Source organism: Lissotriton helveticus, chromosome 8 (assembly GCF_964261635.1).
Source record: "Lissotriton helveticus chromosome 8, aLisHel1.1, whole genome shotgun sequence".
Lineage (NCBI taxonomy): Eukaryota > Metazoa > Chordata > Amphibia > Caudata > Salamandridae > Lissotriton > Lissotriton helveticus.
The window spans coordinates 27,759,509-27,773,701 of NC_136069.1; the positions used below are offsets into that span (position 1 = coordinate 27,759,509).

Consider the following 14,193-nt stretch of genomic DNA (forward strand, 5'->3'; position numbering starts at 1 on the left):
GGGAGAGATGGTGCAGGCAAAGAGGGGGGAGATAGTGCAGGCTAAGGGTGATATGTGTCCACACGGTGCAGGCATAGGGGGAGATGGTGCAGGTAGAGGGGGAGATGGTGCAGGCAGAGGAGGAAATGGTGCAGGCAGAGGGAGAGATAGTGCAGGCAGAGGAGGAGATGGTGCAGGCAGAGTAGGAGATGGTGCATGCGGAGGGGGAGATGGTGCAGGCAGAGGGGGAGATGGTGCAGGTAGAGGGGGAGATGGTGCAGGTTGAGGGTAAGATGGTGCAGGTAGAGGGGGAGATGGTGCAGGCAGAGGGGGAGATGGTGCAGGTAGAGGGGGAAATGTTGCAGGCAGAGGAGGAAATGGTGCAGGCAGAGGGAGAGATAGTGCAGGCAGAGGAGGAGATGGTGCAGGCAGAGTAGGAGATGTTGCAGGCAGAGGGGGAGATGGTGCAGGCAGAGGGGGAGATGGCACTGGTATAGGGGAAGATAGTGCAGGCAGAGGGAGAGATAGTGCAGGCAGAGGGGGAGATAGTGCAGACAGAGGAGGAGATGGTGCAGGCAGAGGGGGAGATAGTGCAGGCAGAGGGGGAAATGGTGCAGGCAGAGGGGGAGATAGTGCAAGCAGAGGGGAGATGGTGCAGGCAGAGGGGGAGATGGTACAGGCATAGGGGGAGATAGTGCAGGCAGAGGAGGAGATAGTGCAGGCAGAGGAGGAGATGGTGCAGGCAGAGTAGGTGATGGTGCATGCGGATGGGGAGATGGTCCAGGCAGAGGGGGAGATGGCACAGGCATAGGGGGAGATTGTGCAGGCAGAGGAGGAGATAGTGCAGGCAGAGGGGGAGATCGTGCAGGCACAGGGGGAGGTGGTGCAGGCAGAGGATTAGATGTCTCCCCACGGTGCATACTGAGGGTTAGATGTGTCTACACAGTGCAGGGAGGTTCAGTGATTTCCAGAGTCGCAGGCAGTGTGTGATATGTTACCTAACGCAGCTCTGCCAAGTGTCACGCATCACCCGTGTCACCTCACGCATGTACTCCGCCACTTTTAAGCAAACCGAGGGATATCGCACATTTGCGAAGCGCCAATCCCTGAGTGTCGTCGGTCTGTTTGTTGTCTTCATGACAGCGCACACCTCCCCCCAGCGCCCCCTCCCCGTGTAGGGTCTGTGTATAGCACCTTCTGCTCTCGGTGTCCGGCCTATTCTACCCAAGCGCTACCTTTGCAGAGACTTAATTGGTTTCTGGTGCTCGGCACTGGTGCCTAATTGTCAACACCATACTTAGAACAGTCTACCACATGGTGGCACTGCTCATCTAATTCATAGATGAGCAGAACAATGGTTGTTTAGGAATACCATATACATTAAACTTGCTCATACCTGCCTCCCCAACAATTCCTTTAGCTTTGGGGACCTGGAATAATCTGAGCTTTCGCATTTAAATGCGAGAGAGATGGTTAGTAGTTGTTTTGGCAGCGATGACTAGGGCGATGGGTGGTGCAAGCTGAAGTAGCTTCCTGGTGAGAGCCCTGGCACTTAATATTTTATAAATTAAGCACTGACGCCGTACACTCTGCCAAGACTTTGGGCCCCACTGAATACGGTGCTTAATTCATTCCGGTGTGTTTTTCTAACACCGGGACACTTTCAGCAGCGCCTGCATGTTGTTGTCTGCTTTGGATAACAACAACGTGGCGGCGCGGACAGGGCGTTCTAATGTCAGACTGCTGCTGGGCCCATAACAAAGGGCCAATCTGAGGGGTTATCCGGCCTCCTTTTGTGTCTTGGCTGGGAGCAGTCAGGAGCCTCACACCTATCGCAAAGACAGCAGAGGGGAAACAAAGGCTTACCCTTGGTAGCACTTCACACATACTTTAAAGAAGCAGCTTTTCACGTTGTTCAGGCTCTGTTTACGAGATATGCATGCACTGCAAGAACTTCAGATGTGTTGGTCTCTCCAAGTATTTAAACATAATAGATGTCGTTTACGCAGCGCACAAACGCTGCATAGAGTGACCTCTTGCCATCGCTCCGTACTTTTTGGGAAACTCGTGCAGCAGACATACAGGGAGGAAAGAGCCTCGTAAAATAGTTTTTGCATGGCTTTGGGAAAGCAAAATACGCTAACTTTTTCTTAGGGTCCTGTTGCTGAATGCCAAGGTTGCAATAACCTTTTTCTGTCACTACCCTATAATTGCATATTTTTGCAGGCTCTTTTTTCATCCCCTTTTCTGCATTCATTATTGTTTTCTTATCTCTCTCCTATCTTTCCTTTCTGTCTTTCCCCTTGCTTTGCATCATGGTCTGTTGGTAAAAAATGAGCCCCACTCTCCTGAAATGAGTGCAGGTGGGTAAGGCTGAGTAAGAATACTTTGCATAGGAGAGCGGTTTCACCTATGACGAGTGCATGCAGGTAAAGCATTTTTCATCTACATGGAAATGTGCTGCATATGGAATATTATGCCTGGTTGAGTAGGGCGGTAGAGTTAGTTTGTTCAATCCTTGGGTAAAAAAAAGCTTTACGCTGACAAAAGGCAACATTGTTTTATGTGTAGCGTACAAAAGTGTGAATCCTCTGCCTAAATCAGGAGGGTTTGCATGTATACTTGAAATTTGCTCAAATGTACTCGCGATAGACCTGCCAAACATATATGTGATGGCTTAAGGTCTGATGTCACTTCTAGTGATGTCATTTCCTGTAAAGCCGTGGTTTGTGATGCCCCTTCCTATGATGTCAACTCCTGTGATGCCATGTGTGATGTCTTGCGCCTTGATGTTGTGTGCCATGATGTTGCGCGCCTTGATATTGCGCGCAGTGATGTTGCACGCTATGATGTTGCATGCAGTGATGTTGCACGCTATGATGTTGCGTGCAGTGATGTTGCACGCTATGATGTTGCGCGCTGTGATGTTGCGCGCTGTGATGTTGCACGCTATGATGTTGCGTGCTGTGATGTCACGTGCCGTGATCTCCCTTGCATACTGCCTAATTAGGTTAGTCCCCCCTTCTGTTTTTTAGGACTTGTGCCCTGAGGGTAAGGTAAATGAGGTACAGCATGAAGAAATAGACAGACAGGACTGCAGAGACAACCGAAAGCACAGCTGATTATAGAGTTCAGGGGAGACGAGGAGATCACACTGACAAACGAGAGGCACACGACTACCGACTCCTCCCCCGGTGCAACATCCAATGCTGCTTTCCGCACTGCGTCTGATGATGCTAACCCCAGTCTCTGCACCGGCACTGACATCACAAACGCCAGAAGCATCTTTAGGGAGAGGGCAGTATATGTGGCCAGGGGTTGCCCGGAGAGATGGGGGAAGATCTGGGGGGCATGGAAGAGCTACCGTGGTGCGATATGTACACCCCTGATGCGGCAAGTGGAAGCAGAAGGAGTGCCATGTGAAAAGCTTTGTTCCACATTGCACAATTGGCAAATTCCTTCTGGCCTACTTAATGCAATTATTTCACTATATAGTAACACTTGGAGCAGAGTCAAACTGGCAAATAACATCACAACAAAAAAGTGTTTTACAAATAGGGGCTTAAAACAGGGCTGTGTACTCGCCCCAACACTTTTTAATTTATATACTGCGGACCTGGGTAAGATGATACAAAGTGCAAACCTAGCAGTCCCGAAAATAGGTGTCAGCAAAATTCAAATCTTACAATATGCTGATGAGCTTGTTGTGATGGATCATACACAAATAGGCTTACAAAAGGCCCTCAGTGACCTAAATGCCTACAATTTGAGCAATGAATTAAAGATAAATTCAGAAAAGACCAAAGTTCTTATCTTCAGTAAGTGTAAAAGAAAAACATTCCTAAAATGGCACCTGGGAAAGGAGACACTAACTGTATCAAAGTTCTACAACTACCTTGGGTGCTGGTTGAGCAACTCAGGAAAAGCTAACATGCACGTACACAAAATGGAATCTAAGGTTGAAGTAACAATATACGCTTTGTGCAAGCTACAGGAAAAATTAGAGAGCCCCACCACCATTCCAATTAGAAAGGTAGTACAAGTCAAAATAAGGGCAGTTGCGGGATACGCCCAGCAGGCTTTCCCAGGGAAAATGAGCACAATGATGGATAAAGCACAGTGTAGGGGGTACAAACGTATTTTCAAATTACCAAAATACACACGCAACAGCGGGATTTGCCTAGAATTTGGCCTGGTGCAGCAGAGCAAAGAATGCCTACGCGTTCATGCAAAATATTATTATTCTGTCATTAATGCGCCAGACGGGAGTTTGAAGAGCAGGTTAAAACCCATCTATGATGGCCTAACCAACCCATGGCAAGCTTATCTGCAGAAAACAGTAGGAGTTTTAGGCTTGGCAATTCAAAACTGGAGCCAGGGAGGCATAACCTATCTGATTATCAAAAATGCAATAAACAAACATTGCTATTGATTGTCAAGAGAAATCGACTTAAGAAATCTTGAAGAAGGAAGAGGCCAATCTGGAGTGATAGTAACCTACAAGGAATACAAACTCCAGCCTTATCTTGATCAAGCAATTGGGAGAAAGGCCCTAAAAAACATCCAGTGGGCTATATAAAACATAAAAGAGCTAAACCCGAGTTGGAAAACCTTGGAAAATAAAAAACGATGCAGAATATGCGACTTCAAAACAGAATCTCTGCTACATCTAATGTGCGGTTGTAAGGGGCTCTTACAATCCCAGATAAAGCTATTAAAACCCGTATGGCTACGCAAAGGTGTTCGAACTACAATAGAGGCAGTTACAGCTATATTCGATTGCACACTAACAACTGATCTGGCTAGAATTGGAAGATACATGCAGGAAGTTCGCTCCAGACTGGACAAAGCTAATGAATCAGAAAATTGCACAAAAATACACTCGATATGTACATAAAAAGTGACAACTCAGCGATAATGTTTTTTAAATTAATTAATCACCTAATTTTTATACTGTTTTATGTTTTGCTACAGCAAGAAAAGAGTTATAACTGTCATTTAATCATCCTCATGTTCTTATTTATTTATTTATTTATTTATTTCTTTATACCATTTATAAAGCGCGCTGTTACCGAGCGGCGTCCTGGCGCTTAAAGTGTGATACATTGCAAATGGTTTTAAGTAACTGTGCAATAAACACATTTTGACATAGTTCAAATTTTCGCTTGATTCTGTATAGCTATTATATGCTGGTTAACCACTCAACACAATTGAGCCCCAGTGGGTCAATTTACAAACATTTTCATCTTGTTAATATCCAAATAAAAGTCTATACAGCCCTCCAACCTAAGTGAAATATTGTTCACTTAATTCGCTTTCTGAGCATCTCGGATCTCGATCAGAGTCACTCTTGTTATATGGTATTTTGGGTCTACCTCTTTTCTTTAACTATTTAATCCTCTTTTCATACAGCACTATGAATTGAAACGGTAGACAACTTCCTATTTTCTTAATTTTTCCTGTTTCCAGTAATCCGGATTTCCTTTTTCTCCTTTTGTAAGTTTGATATATCACTTTCTGATATTATTTGCAGCCTTGAAAAAGTTACTGTTGTAACGAAACACGTGTTGGCTGCTGATTCAACAGGGGGTACACTGTATTATGCCCTCCAACTTTGAAAATTGTACCATTTATCTTTGAATCAATGTTATTATCTAATGTGTGTATTTTATACATTAAATGGAATAGCAAGCTACACAATTGTGCATTGTCTGACCTGAGGGTTGCAACGAATAGGATAATTATCCATGAATTCATTTTTTAACGAATTGGAGTGCAGAGGTTTATCTTGTTGCTTAACATTTACACTGGGTTCAATTGAACCACAGTGAGTTGACGCCTGTGGTGGTGGGGTGTTTTGTTCTTGACCTCGAGGGGCACCTATACTATAGTTTAGGTATTACTACTTAAGAATGATGTGCTACCATTAAACCACCACTACCGTTTTGTCACGTATGCTACATAATACCTATGCATATGGGAAATTTTCAAAACGAATCCAATTAATTAAATCCATAAAACTCTTCCCTTATTCCACAATTGTATCCTTTTTACTCCGTTGTTTTGTTCAATTCATTTCACTCATTTCTGTTACGCTTCATTAATCTTCAAAATTTCTTGTGCTTTTTTGAAGAATAATGAAGCGTAACAGAAATGAGTAAAATTAAATGAGTAAAAAGGATAAACATGAAAGGATAAAATTGTGAAATAAGAGTTTTATGGATTTATTTCATTGGATTCGTTTTGAAATAATGGCTGTGCAGCTTGATGGGAATCGAAATGTGGTTCCTAGAGGCCCATAGGAATGACTGGGAAGACATTCTCAATTTGCGATTAGCAATTAGCGAATCGCAAATTGAGAATGCAATTTCAAGGGTGCAGGGGTGTCAAAAGGACACCTTGTTGCACCCCTGAAATAAGCATGGGTGCACATGTGGCTCACATACATGCCCTAAGGGCATGTTGCACTTTGAAAAATGCAAAAAAGTGCTTTTTCAAAGAAACCGCAAATTACCACCAACTTGAAGTTGGTAGTAATTTGCCATTCCTTAAGGCCAAATTTCACTTTTTTGGTGCGTCTTACATTGCATTTAAGGAATCGCAAAATGTGCGATTCCTTACATGCAGTCGCAAAATAACGATTATCAAATTTTGTGATTCCTTATTTTGACTTAATACATACCATTTGGCAAAATTGCATTTGCAAACGATAAATTCTGCGAATTTCGACATTTGCGAATGCAATTTTGCTTGATACATATGGCCCTAAATGTCAGATTTCCAGCAGGACCTGGAGAGTTTGTGCTGTTCATCTCTACAGCTCTCTGATCTTAAGGCAGCCTTCTAGGCACCACAAACGGCTTTTTTCCTGTTGCTGGGGATGGAACCACAAAGACAAGGATGCCCTGGGAAATCAGGGGTTCAGTTCCTGAGTAAACCCAGGCAGAGCAGGCGGAGTGCCTCTAAGCGGAGTTCCACCGTGTTGGAAAACAGCTCCGTAGAACTCTGCTCTCTCCCCTCTCCCAAAGTAATTATAATGTTTAAAAAAAGGTACTTACCTGCCGTGTACGCCTCCTCCTCCCAATGGCCGCTCTCCTTCCATGTCATCCTTCTTCTTAGATAACCCCTAAGTTGTACATCTCTATAAGTACTTTGGGAGGGTGGAGGGGTCGGCTGACTCCGCTCCTCCACGGAGTTGGAGTTTTGCCTAAGCTCCGCGATCGCAACAGAACGCGGAGTAGGCAAAACTCTGTAAACTCCTCTACGGGGGCGGAGTTACTTGCCCAGGGTTTTTCCTGATAGGTTCATGTGGAATTTCCAATTCAAATTAAAAAAGCTGAACTTCGTTTTGCCAGCTGTGCCCATCACCTTCCAAGATGGCTCATCCCTAGCAGGCGGCCATTCTTAAAATCACAACTGCCGTACTGCGGCCGGAGGCCAAGCCATTGTCTTCTCCGAGGAGGGTAGTTAACAGTCAGCCAGAGGTGTGTATTCAGTTTCTGGAACAGGGCTGTGAGCAAAACTGTTCTGAAACAGCCTGCCCTCATGCAGCACAAAGTACACTTTCACAAAGTTACTTTTCAACTAATATTATAGATTCGTAAAACAACTTTATCACTCAAGCATACTAAACACCCAGGGCCTCATTTATGAGGCCGTGCGTCACTTTTACGCCGCCGGTGCAGCACTTTTTGTGACGCACCAGCAGCGTAAAAAATGTGCCTTTTTGCACCATATTTACAAAGTGACGCATCTACTCAGATGCGTCACTTTGTAAACCCCTGCGCTACATTATACCTGCGCCAGGTATAATGTATGCCGGGGGGGGGGCGTTCTGACGCAAGAAAGGGTCATAGAAGTGACGCACTGAAATCTATAAGATTTAAATGCCCCACTTCTACGGCGCAAATGCGTCAATTTTCTTACGCCTGCCTCACAGCAGGCGTGAGACTGACGCAGGCCCTTTCACATGGGGCTTGCCCCATGTGAAAGGACACATTGCTGGAGTTGCGTCACTTTTGTGACACACTCCAGCAATGCGTCACTTTTGCGCCATACAGATACGTCAGAAATACGGACGTATCTGTAACTCCTTGCGACATGATGCTAAATACGGTAAATATGACGCATCATTGGTGTCGCAAGGAGGGCGCAATGAAAAGTGACCCATCGCTGTTTTCACGCAGCGATGCGTCACTTTTCATAAATGAGGCCTCCAGCCCTCTGGGAATACAAGGCACACTTTAGTGGTCAAGTAACTAATAAATAAAAATAGGTTTTCCCACCTGGCAAAGTGACTTTTCCTTGCTAAGTAACACTTCAGTGTAGTCCAGCCAGAGAATGGTGGTGAGCTCTGACCCTTATATTTGTGTTATATTTGTGAGTGGTGTAAACACACACTGCAGTGCACTTCCATTCCACTGGTGGAAGCTCCATGCTATCTACTGTGGCCTTACTGTCAAATAGCCAGTTAAGGGAAAACCAATGCACAGGTCATATTCTGGAAGAAAGCAGACAAGGCTCGAGTCGGGGTACCACCCGGGTGGACGGCGTCCCCCCACTTATTTTACCGGGTGGACACCGTCCCCCCTGCCAAACAGCTGGACCTCTAAGGGGTGAGCGCGGAGAGGCAATGAGCCTGATGGTGCAAGCCACCTTTCGTGACGTCACTTCCTGGCGTGACGTCACTTCCGGTGACAGCGTCCCCCCACTTCTTTTTTTTAGGACTTCTGTCCTGAAAGCAGACACACCTTAACATCACTTAGCAGATTCATAGTAAGCAGCTTCCTACAGTCAGCACAACCAGACAGGAAGGCGGGGGGAGGGGGGGCTGCACGCAATAACGATTCCGTCTTTTTCTACAGCAATCTTCTTCCACTTTCAGTGCAACAAATTACACACGTTTCCATTTCCATTTGTTTCCATTTACATGCACTGTCTTGTGAACAGACCAATTGCGTTCTTTGGGAAGACTGCGTCAATCTACAGATTGACCCCTTCTGAGATCAGGATTTTCAAAAATGCATGTGTTTCTTGGAATGCTCCCCCCCCCCTGCAAACTGCAAGTAGACAGAGTCTGCAAAAAAGAAAATAAGGACCAAACTTGAAGACAGAAAAAAAGGATGGAAAATGTTTTTACTCTGGCTGTTTTAGAATTTTGAGAACACAACAATACTAGTATAAAAATATTTTGTTGGAATTATGGTGTTATCGCATGAAACTTATTTCTGGTTTTTAACAAAAAACATTTTATTCCCATATTTTATTTTCTCAAGCTTACACTAAAGTAATATCACAACCCCAGGTATTTTTACTGTCCCTAGTATGAGAGAAAAATTACGATAATTTGGCCTGGATATCACATGTGGAAATAAAGTTAGGAACGTTTCAATGCAGACTGTCCCAATTGTTTAAAAAAAACTCAGCAGTATTGGCAGCGGGTGGAGATGTTGGGGTTTTGGAAGGAACTTTCAGCACATAAAGTGTTAAAGATCTGTTCTGAGGTTCTATAATTAATAACATTTACCAATGCCTGCTGCGACAATCCTTTTTTGTGCCCTCACCCCCATGACCTCTTTCTTGGATTCTCTCACTACCTAGTGGCGGCTGGCACAGGATAACGCGGTGAGGCAGACGGGGCAGGGAACTCGACAGACGATCGAATAGGTATAATTAAATAAATAAGAAATACCTATTTCGTTGTCTGTCGGCTTCCTTCGCTGCCACGCCCTATCCCGTCTCATCGCGCGTACCTGTGGCGGCCGCCGCTGGCACTACCACGCGGAAAAAGTACCCCTCATCTCTCCAATCATAAGTCATTGCTAAACACAGCGTACCCCTTGAGGTCAGCGATCCCTTCACAGGTCAGGGCCCGGTGCGGCCGCACCGGTCGCACTGCCCTGAAGCCTGCACTGGATTTAACATATGACACTAGTACAAAGAGTTATTATATAGAACAATGGTCCTTAGGGAGCAAGTATAAAGAAGAAATACAATATAGACCTTGATGGGTAATAAAAAGTTTTGATGCCCAGCCGGGCAAGAAATTTTAATATGCAAATGAAAATAAATTTTGACAATGAAAGGAACGACGATACAACGGGACGCAATCCTGCACCCGATAAAAGAGACGAAAGAACTAGCAAACATTAAGCATACAACAAAAAAGAGATCACAGGCAAAAACTTGAGCATTGAAAGCTTGAACTTAGCATACAATGAGGCAAGCTAATGAACATAGTAACCACGTTAATCATACACAATGGAGGACAGTGGCACTATTTAGTATGTCGACGACGTTTCGATCCCAAGCTCATAAAATAGAAGGGATCATCATCAGGACTAAAAGAAATGATTTGCCTGGAATTGACCACAATGCCTCATCGAACCGAAGGTTAAGTCGCTAAGGACGGAGTTTATGCACGGGTATGGTCGTAAGTTGAGGTCACACATCGGGTGGCCAAAAACCACAATGGGGCAAGGTTCGTCTAGGTGGACTCGAAGATAATTGTGTAGCATGCCCGGTTGGGCGTGTTGCTCTCGTCCACGACCATACCCGTGCATAAACTCCGTCCTTAGGGACTCAACCAGGTTTTTTTTGCAAAGTCTTTCTGAAGTACAGCAAATGAAATAATTTACTTGATGTCGCCTCCTTAATGGTCTTAGTCAAGTTGTGGCAAAATCCCAAAAGGTCAATATTTTTACAGCAACCACAATGTGTGAGTGGCAGTGTGAGTGGCAGTGTGAGAGGCAGTGTCATGCATTTGCAGTGTAACTGCGCCTTCAGTTTGCCTTTTGAAACGGCCACAATCTGAAATGTGAAGTTATTTACAGCCATCAGAGTTAGACTCCCCTTAGCTGCTTCATGTGTAAATGCTTGGATTGATGTTTACTGGTCTTCCCTTCTTCTCCTCTTCTCTAGGAGCACCATGGTCTGGGACGCTGACATATATCTTCTGGATATTTTAATCTTCCGCTCACTTGTTCTAGCTGCTGCCGCCTTCTTCATCTGCAAGTATGTTATTCTTAGTAGTACATTGATTTTCTGTTAGGCTTAAACTCTGCCACACTCCACAGTGTCCAGGTGTTCCGCGACTCCAAGATCCAACAAGAAAATTTGTTACCCTACTCGGCAAGGACCTCTTCCTCAAATACAGTAAGGGGATTAGAGGAAAGGCACACCCTGTGCTCCAGCATTTCCTGCCATTTTTGTGCACAATAGATATACTGATGTGTCTTGGTAGAACTATGTTGTGCTCTCACAGGTTGGATCAGCATATATGTAATGTAATGTAAGGTTTTTTTTCTACCGCGCTACTATCGCTCCAAGGAGTATCTAGGCGCCAACAGAATGACCAGTGATGTAAAATCGTCCGGCTGCTAATGTTAACTAATCCTGCCTTCACACTAAAGTCCTAGCTATGGTGTCCTGTAGCTTAAAGATCCAAGTTTTAAGTTCTTTCCTGAAATCAATTTCACTCTCCAATGCCCGAAGGTAAGGCGGAGAGTATTCCAGGCTTTTGACCCTAGAACTGGTAAAGATTTACCCCCTCTCGTGCTAAGTCTGAAAATTGGAACAGACAGCAGATTAGCATTTGAGGAACGCAAGGTACGGGCTGGATAATACCTAATTCACTTTTTTCTTAGGTACTTGGGACCTGAGGAGTGAACAGCTCTAAAGGTGATGACCAGTATTTTAAAAAGGACCCTTTTAATTATGGGTAGCCAGTGCAGGGTTTTTAGTGCAGCAGTTGCAGATGATCTCTTCGGCCATTTCAGCACCAATCTGGCTGCTGCATGCTGCACCATCTGGAGTTTATGGGTAACCACTTTGTTAGTACCAGCATAGAGGCTATTACAGTAATCTATCCTTGATGTCACAAGGGCGACTGTTACCGTTTTTCTAGCCTCCAGCGGCAAAAGATCAAAAAACTTCCTTAATCCCCTGATGATACCAAAACATGTCCCCACTACCTTCAATGCCTGTTGCTTGAAGGACAAGTCAGAATCAAAGTTAATCCCCAAATTACGAGCAGAGTCTGTAGTGTGAGGCGGAATTTCTGCCTTCTCCGGCCACCATAGTCTGGGGACAAAGTCGTTTTTCGGGCCCATCGGTATGATCTCAGTCTTTCCCGTATTACATTTCAGGTGGTTTCTCCTTATCCAGTCAAAGGTAGCCGTCAGGCAACGTTTGAGATTGGCTTCCCAGTCCTGAGTGTCTTTATCAAGGACTAGGATCAGTTGTGTATCATCGGCATATGCCACCGCATCCATGCCAAATGATGATATCAGCCTAATCAGAGGGGTAGTATAGACATTAAACAATGTCGGGCTCAGACTGGACCCTTGCAGTACTCCCTTAGTAAGTGGTTTCTCCTTGGAGCAAAATTCGCCCAAAGTAACCACTTGTCTCCTACCACTCAGAAAGTTCTTAATCCATTCTAGGACTGTCCCAGTAATGCCAGATGTTATTAGCCAGATGTTATTAGCCGGTCAATCAAGATGACCGTGTCAAAGTCCGCCGACAGGTCTAATAATATCAGGACGGCCTTCTTACCCTGGTCCAGCGCCATACGGATGGTATCGGTGGTAAATAGGAGCGCTGACTCAGTGGAGTGCTGTGCTCTGAAACCAGATTGGTTCGAGTGCCAAGCCTCACTGTCCTCCAGAAACTTGGTAATCTGTTGATTAGCAAAAGATTCTGTGATTTTACACAGTAGGGGGAGCAATGAAATTGGCCGAAGGTTGGACAGCGTGGTAGGATCGGGCATTTGTTTTTTTTGCAGTGGTTTAACTGCCGCTAATTTCCATTCAACAGGAATATTAGCAGTGGCCAGTGAGGCATTAACGATTTCATTTATCACAGGATTAGCTACTTTAACAATCCGGTGTAGGAGCGAAATGGGGCAAGGGTCAAATGGAGACCCAGATTTAGTCGCCAATATTGCCCCATGTGTCTCCTCCATGCTAATTGGGCGGAAAGCCACTAGCTGATCCATCGCTTGACTCCCCTTCTGGCTCCCTTCTTCTGATTCTGGCACCGGAACTGCAAAGTCCTTCGTAATGCCCTGTATTTTTTCCTCGAAGTAATCTGCGAAGGATTTCCTGCACTAATATTTTAGGCTTATTGAAGCAGTCAACGATCTTAAAAATGGCTTTTTGTTTGTTCCTAGCCAATTCTATTGCTGCTGTAAAAAAATTCCCTTTCGCTTGTTTGATCATTATATGGTATGCGCTCCTAAATGATGTGTATTTACCTCGCTCCTCATCGTGGTAGTTTTTCCGCCATCTACGCTCAGCTCTGCGCACCTCCCCTTGTTTCGCTTTAAGCGATTGGTCGAACCACGGGGCGGATTGTCTCTTATGGCCTGATCTATTTCTACTTCTCATGGGACCTGCCTTACTTTTAAGTTCAGACATCCATTCCCTAAAGGTGTTGTTATCCACATCCGGGTGTCCTCTCAAGTGGGGCCCACAATCCCTAGCCAGTTTGGCCAATTCCGGATGGCCCAAAGCGGCTTTCCATTCCTCTTGTCTAACCTGGTTAATTTTTCCCAGTTTCTTGCATTTCTTAGTCCCTTCTAATGATATAGTGAAGGGTAGCAGCACATGATCTGTCCAAGTCTGGACCCTGGGTTCGTTGGCCTTGAGAGCAGTTAAATTAGTAGCAATACAATCAATAGTGTGGCCTGCCTCATGAGTGGGCTGTGTGGTGAGAATAGTTAGCCCCAACACATCCATGGTGTCCCTAAAAGAAATTGCAGACACATCTGTGGAAGAATCAAGATGTATGTTAACATCCCCAAGTATTGTAAAGTTGGAGAACCTGAGTGCCAGGGTGCTCAAAGCCTCCCCAATACTCTCAAGGAAGCCCTTACATGAGCCCGGGGAGCAATAGATTAAGGCACCAGCAAATGTGAAGGTGTCATTGATCTTGATGAGAAAGCCCATCCCTTCGGCCTCCTTAAGATCTTGTAGTTCAACCACCGTACAATTAATTGAGTCCCTGTAAATAATGGCCAATCCTCCCCCCGTTGTTTTTCTCTGTCCGCCCTTTGTATACAGTATCCTGGTGGCATAGCATGCACTATGTCGGGAGTACACCATGATTTGAGCCACGTTTCTGTTACAAAAAGACAGTCTACATTTTCTTCAGTTAATAAATCATAAATATGTAGTGCATGTTTGGACAGTGATCTAGAGTTAATTAACCCCC

General features: G+C 44.9%; 2 protein-coding genes across 3 annotated transcripts in view; both read left to right on the forward strand.

Moving 5' to 3' along the window:
• Window positions 1–14,193, forward strand: part of LOC144772264 (uncharacterized) — a 1,157,681-nt gene that overhangs the window by 260,069 nt on the left and 883,419 nt on the right. The window lies entirely within an intron of this gene.
• The window catches only part of LOC144772267 (histo-blood group ABO system transferase-like), a 134,573-nt gene continuing 131,286 nt past the window's right edge, over window positions 10,907–14,193 (forward strand). Inside the window, exon 1 of the mRNA XM_078656499.1 lies at window positions 10,907–10,992. Coding sequence (XP_078512625.1) covers window positions 10,907–10,992 — 86 coding nt within the window. The remainder of the gene's footprint in view (window positions 10,993–14,193) is intronic.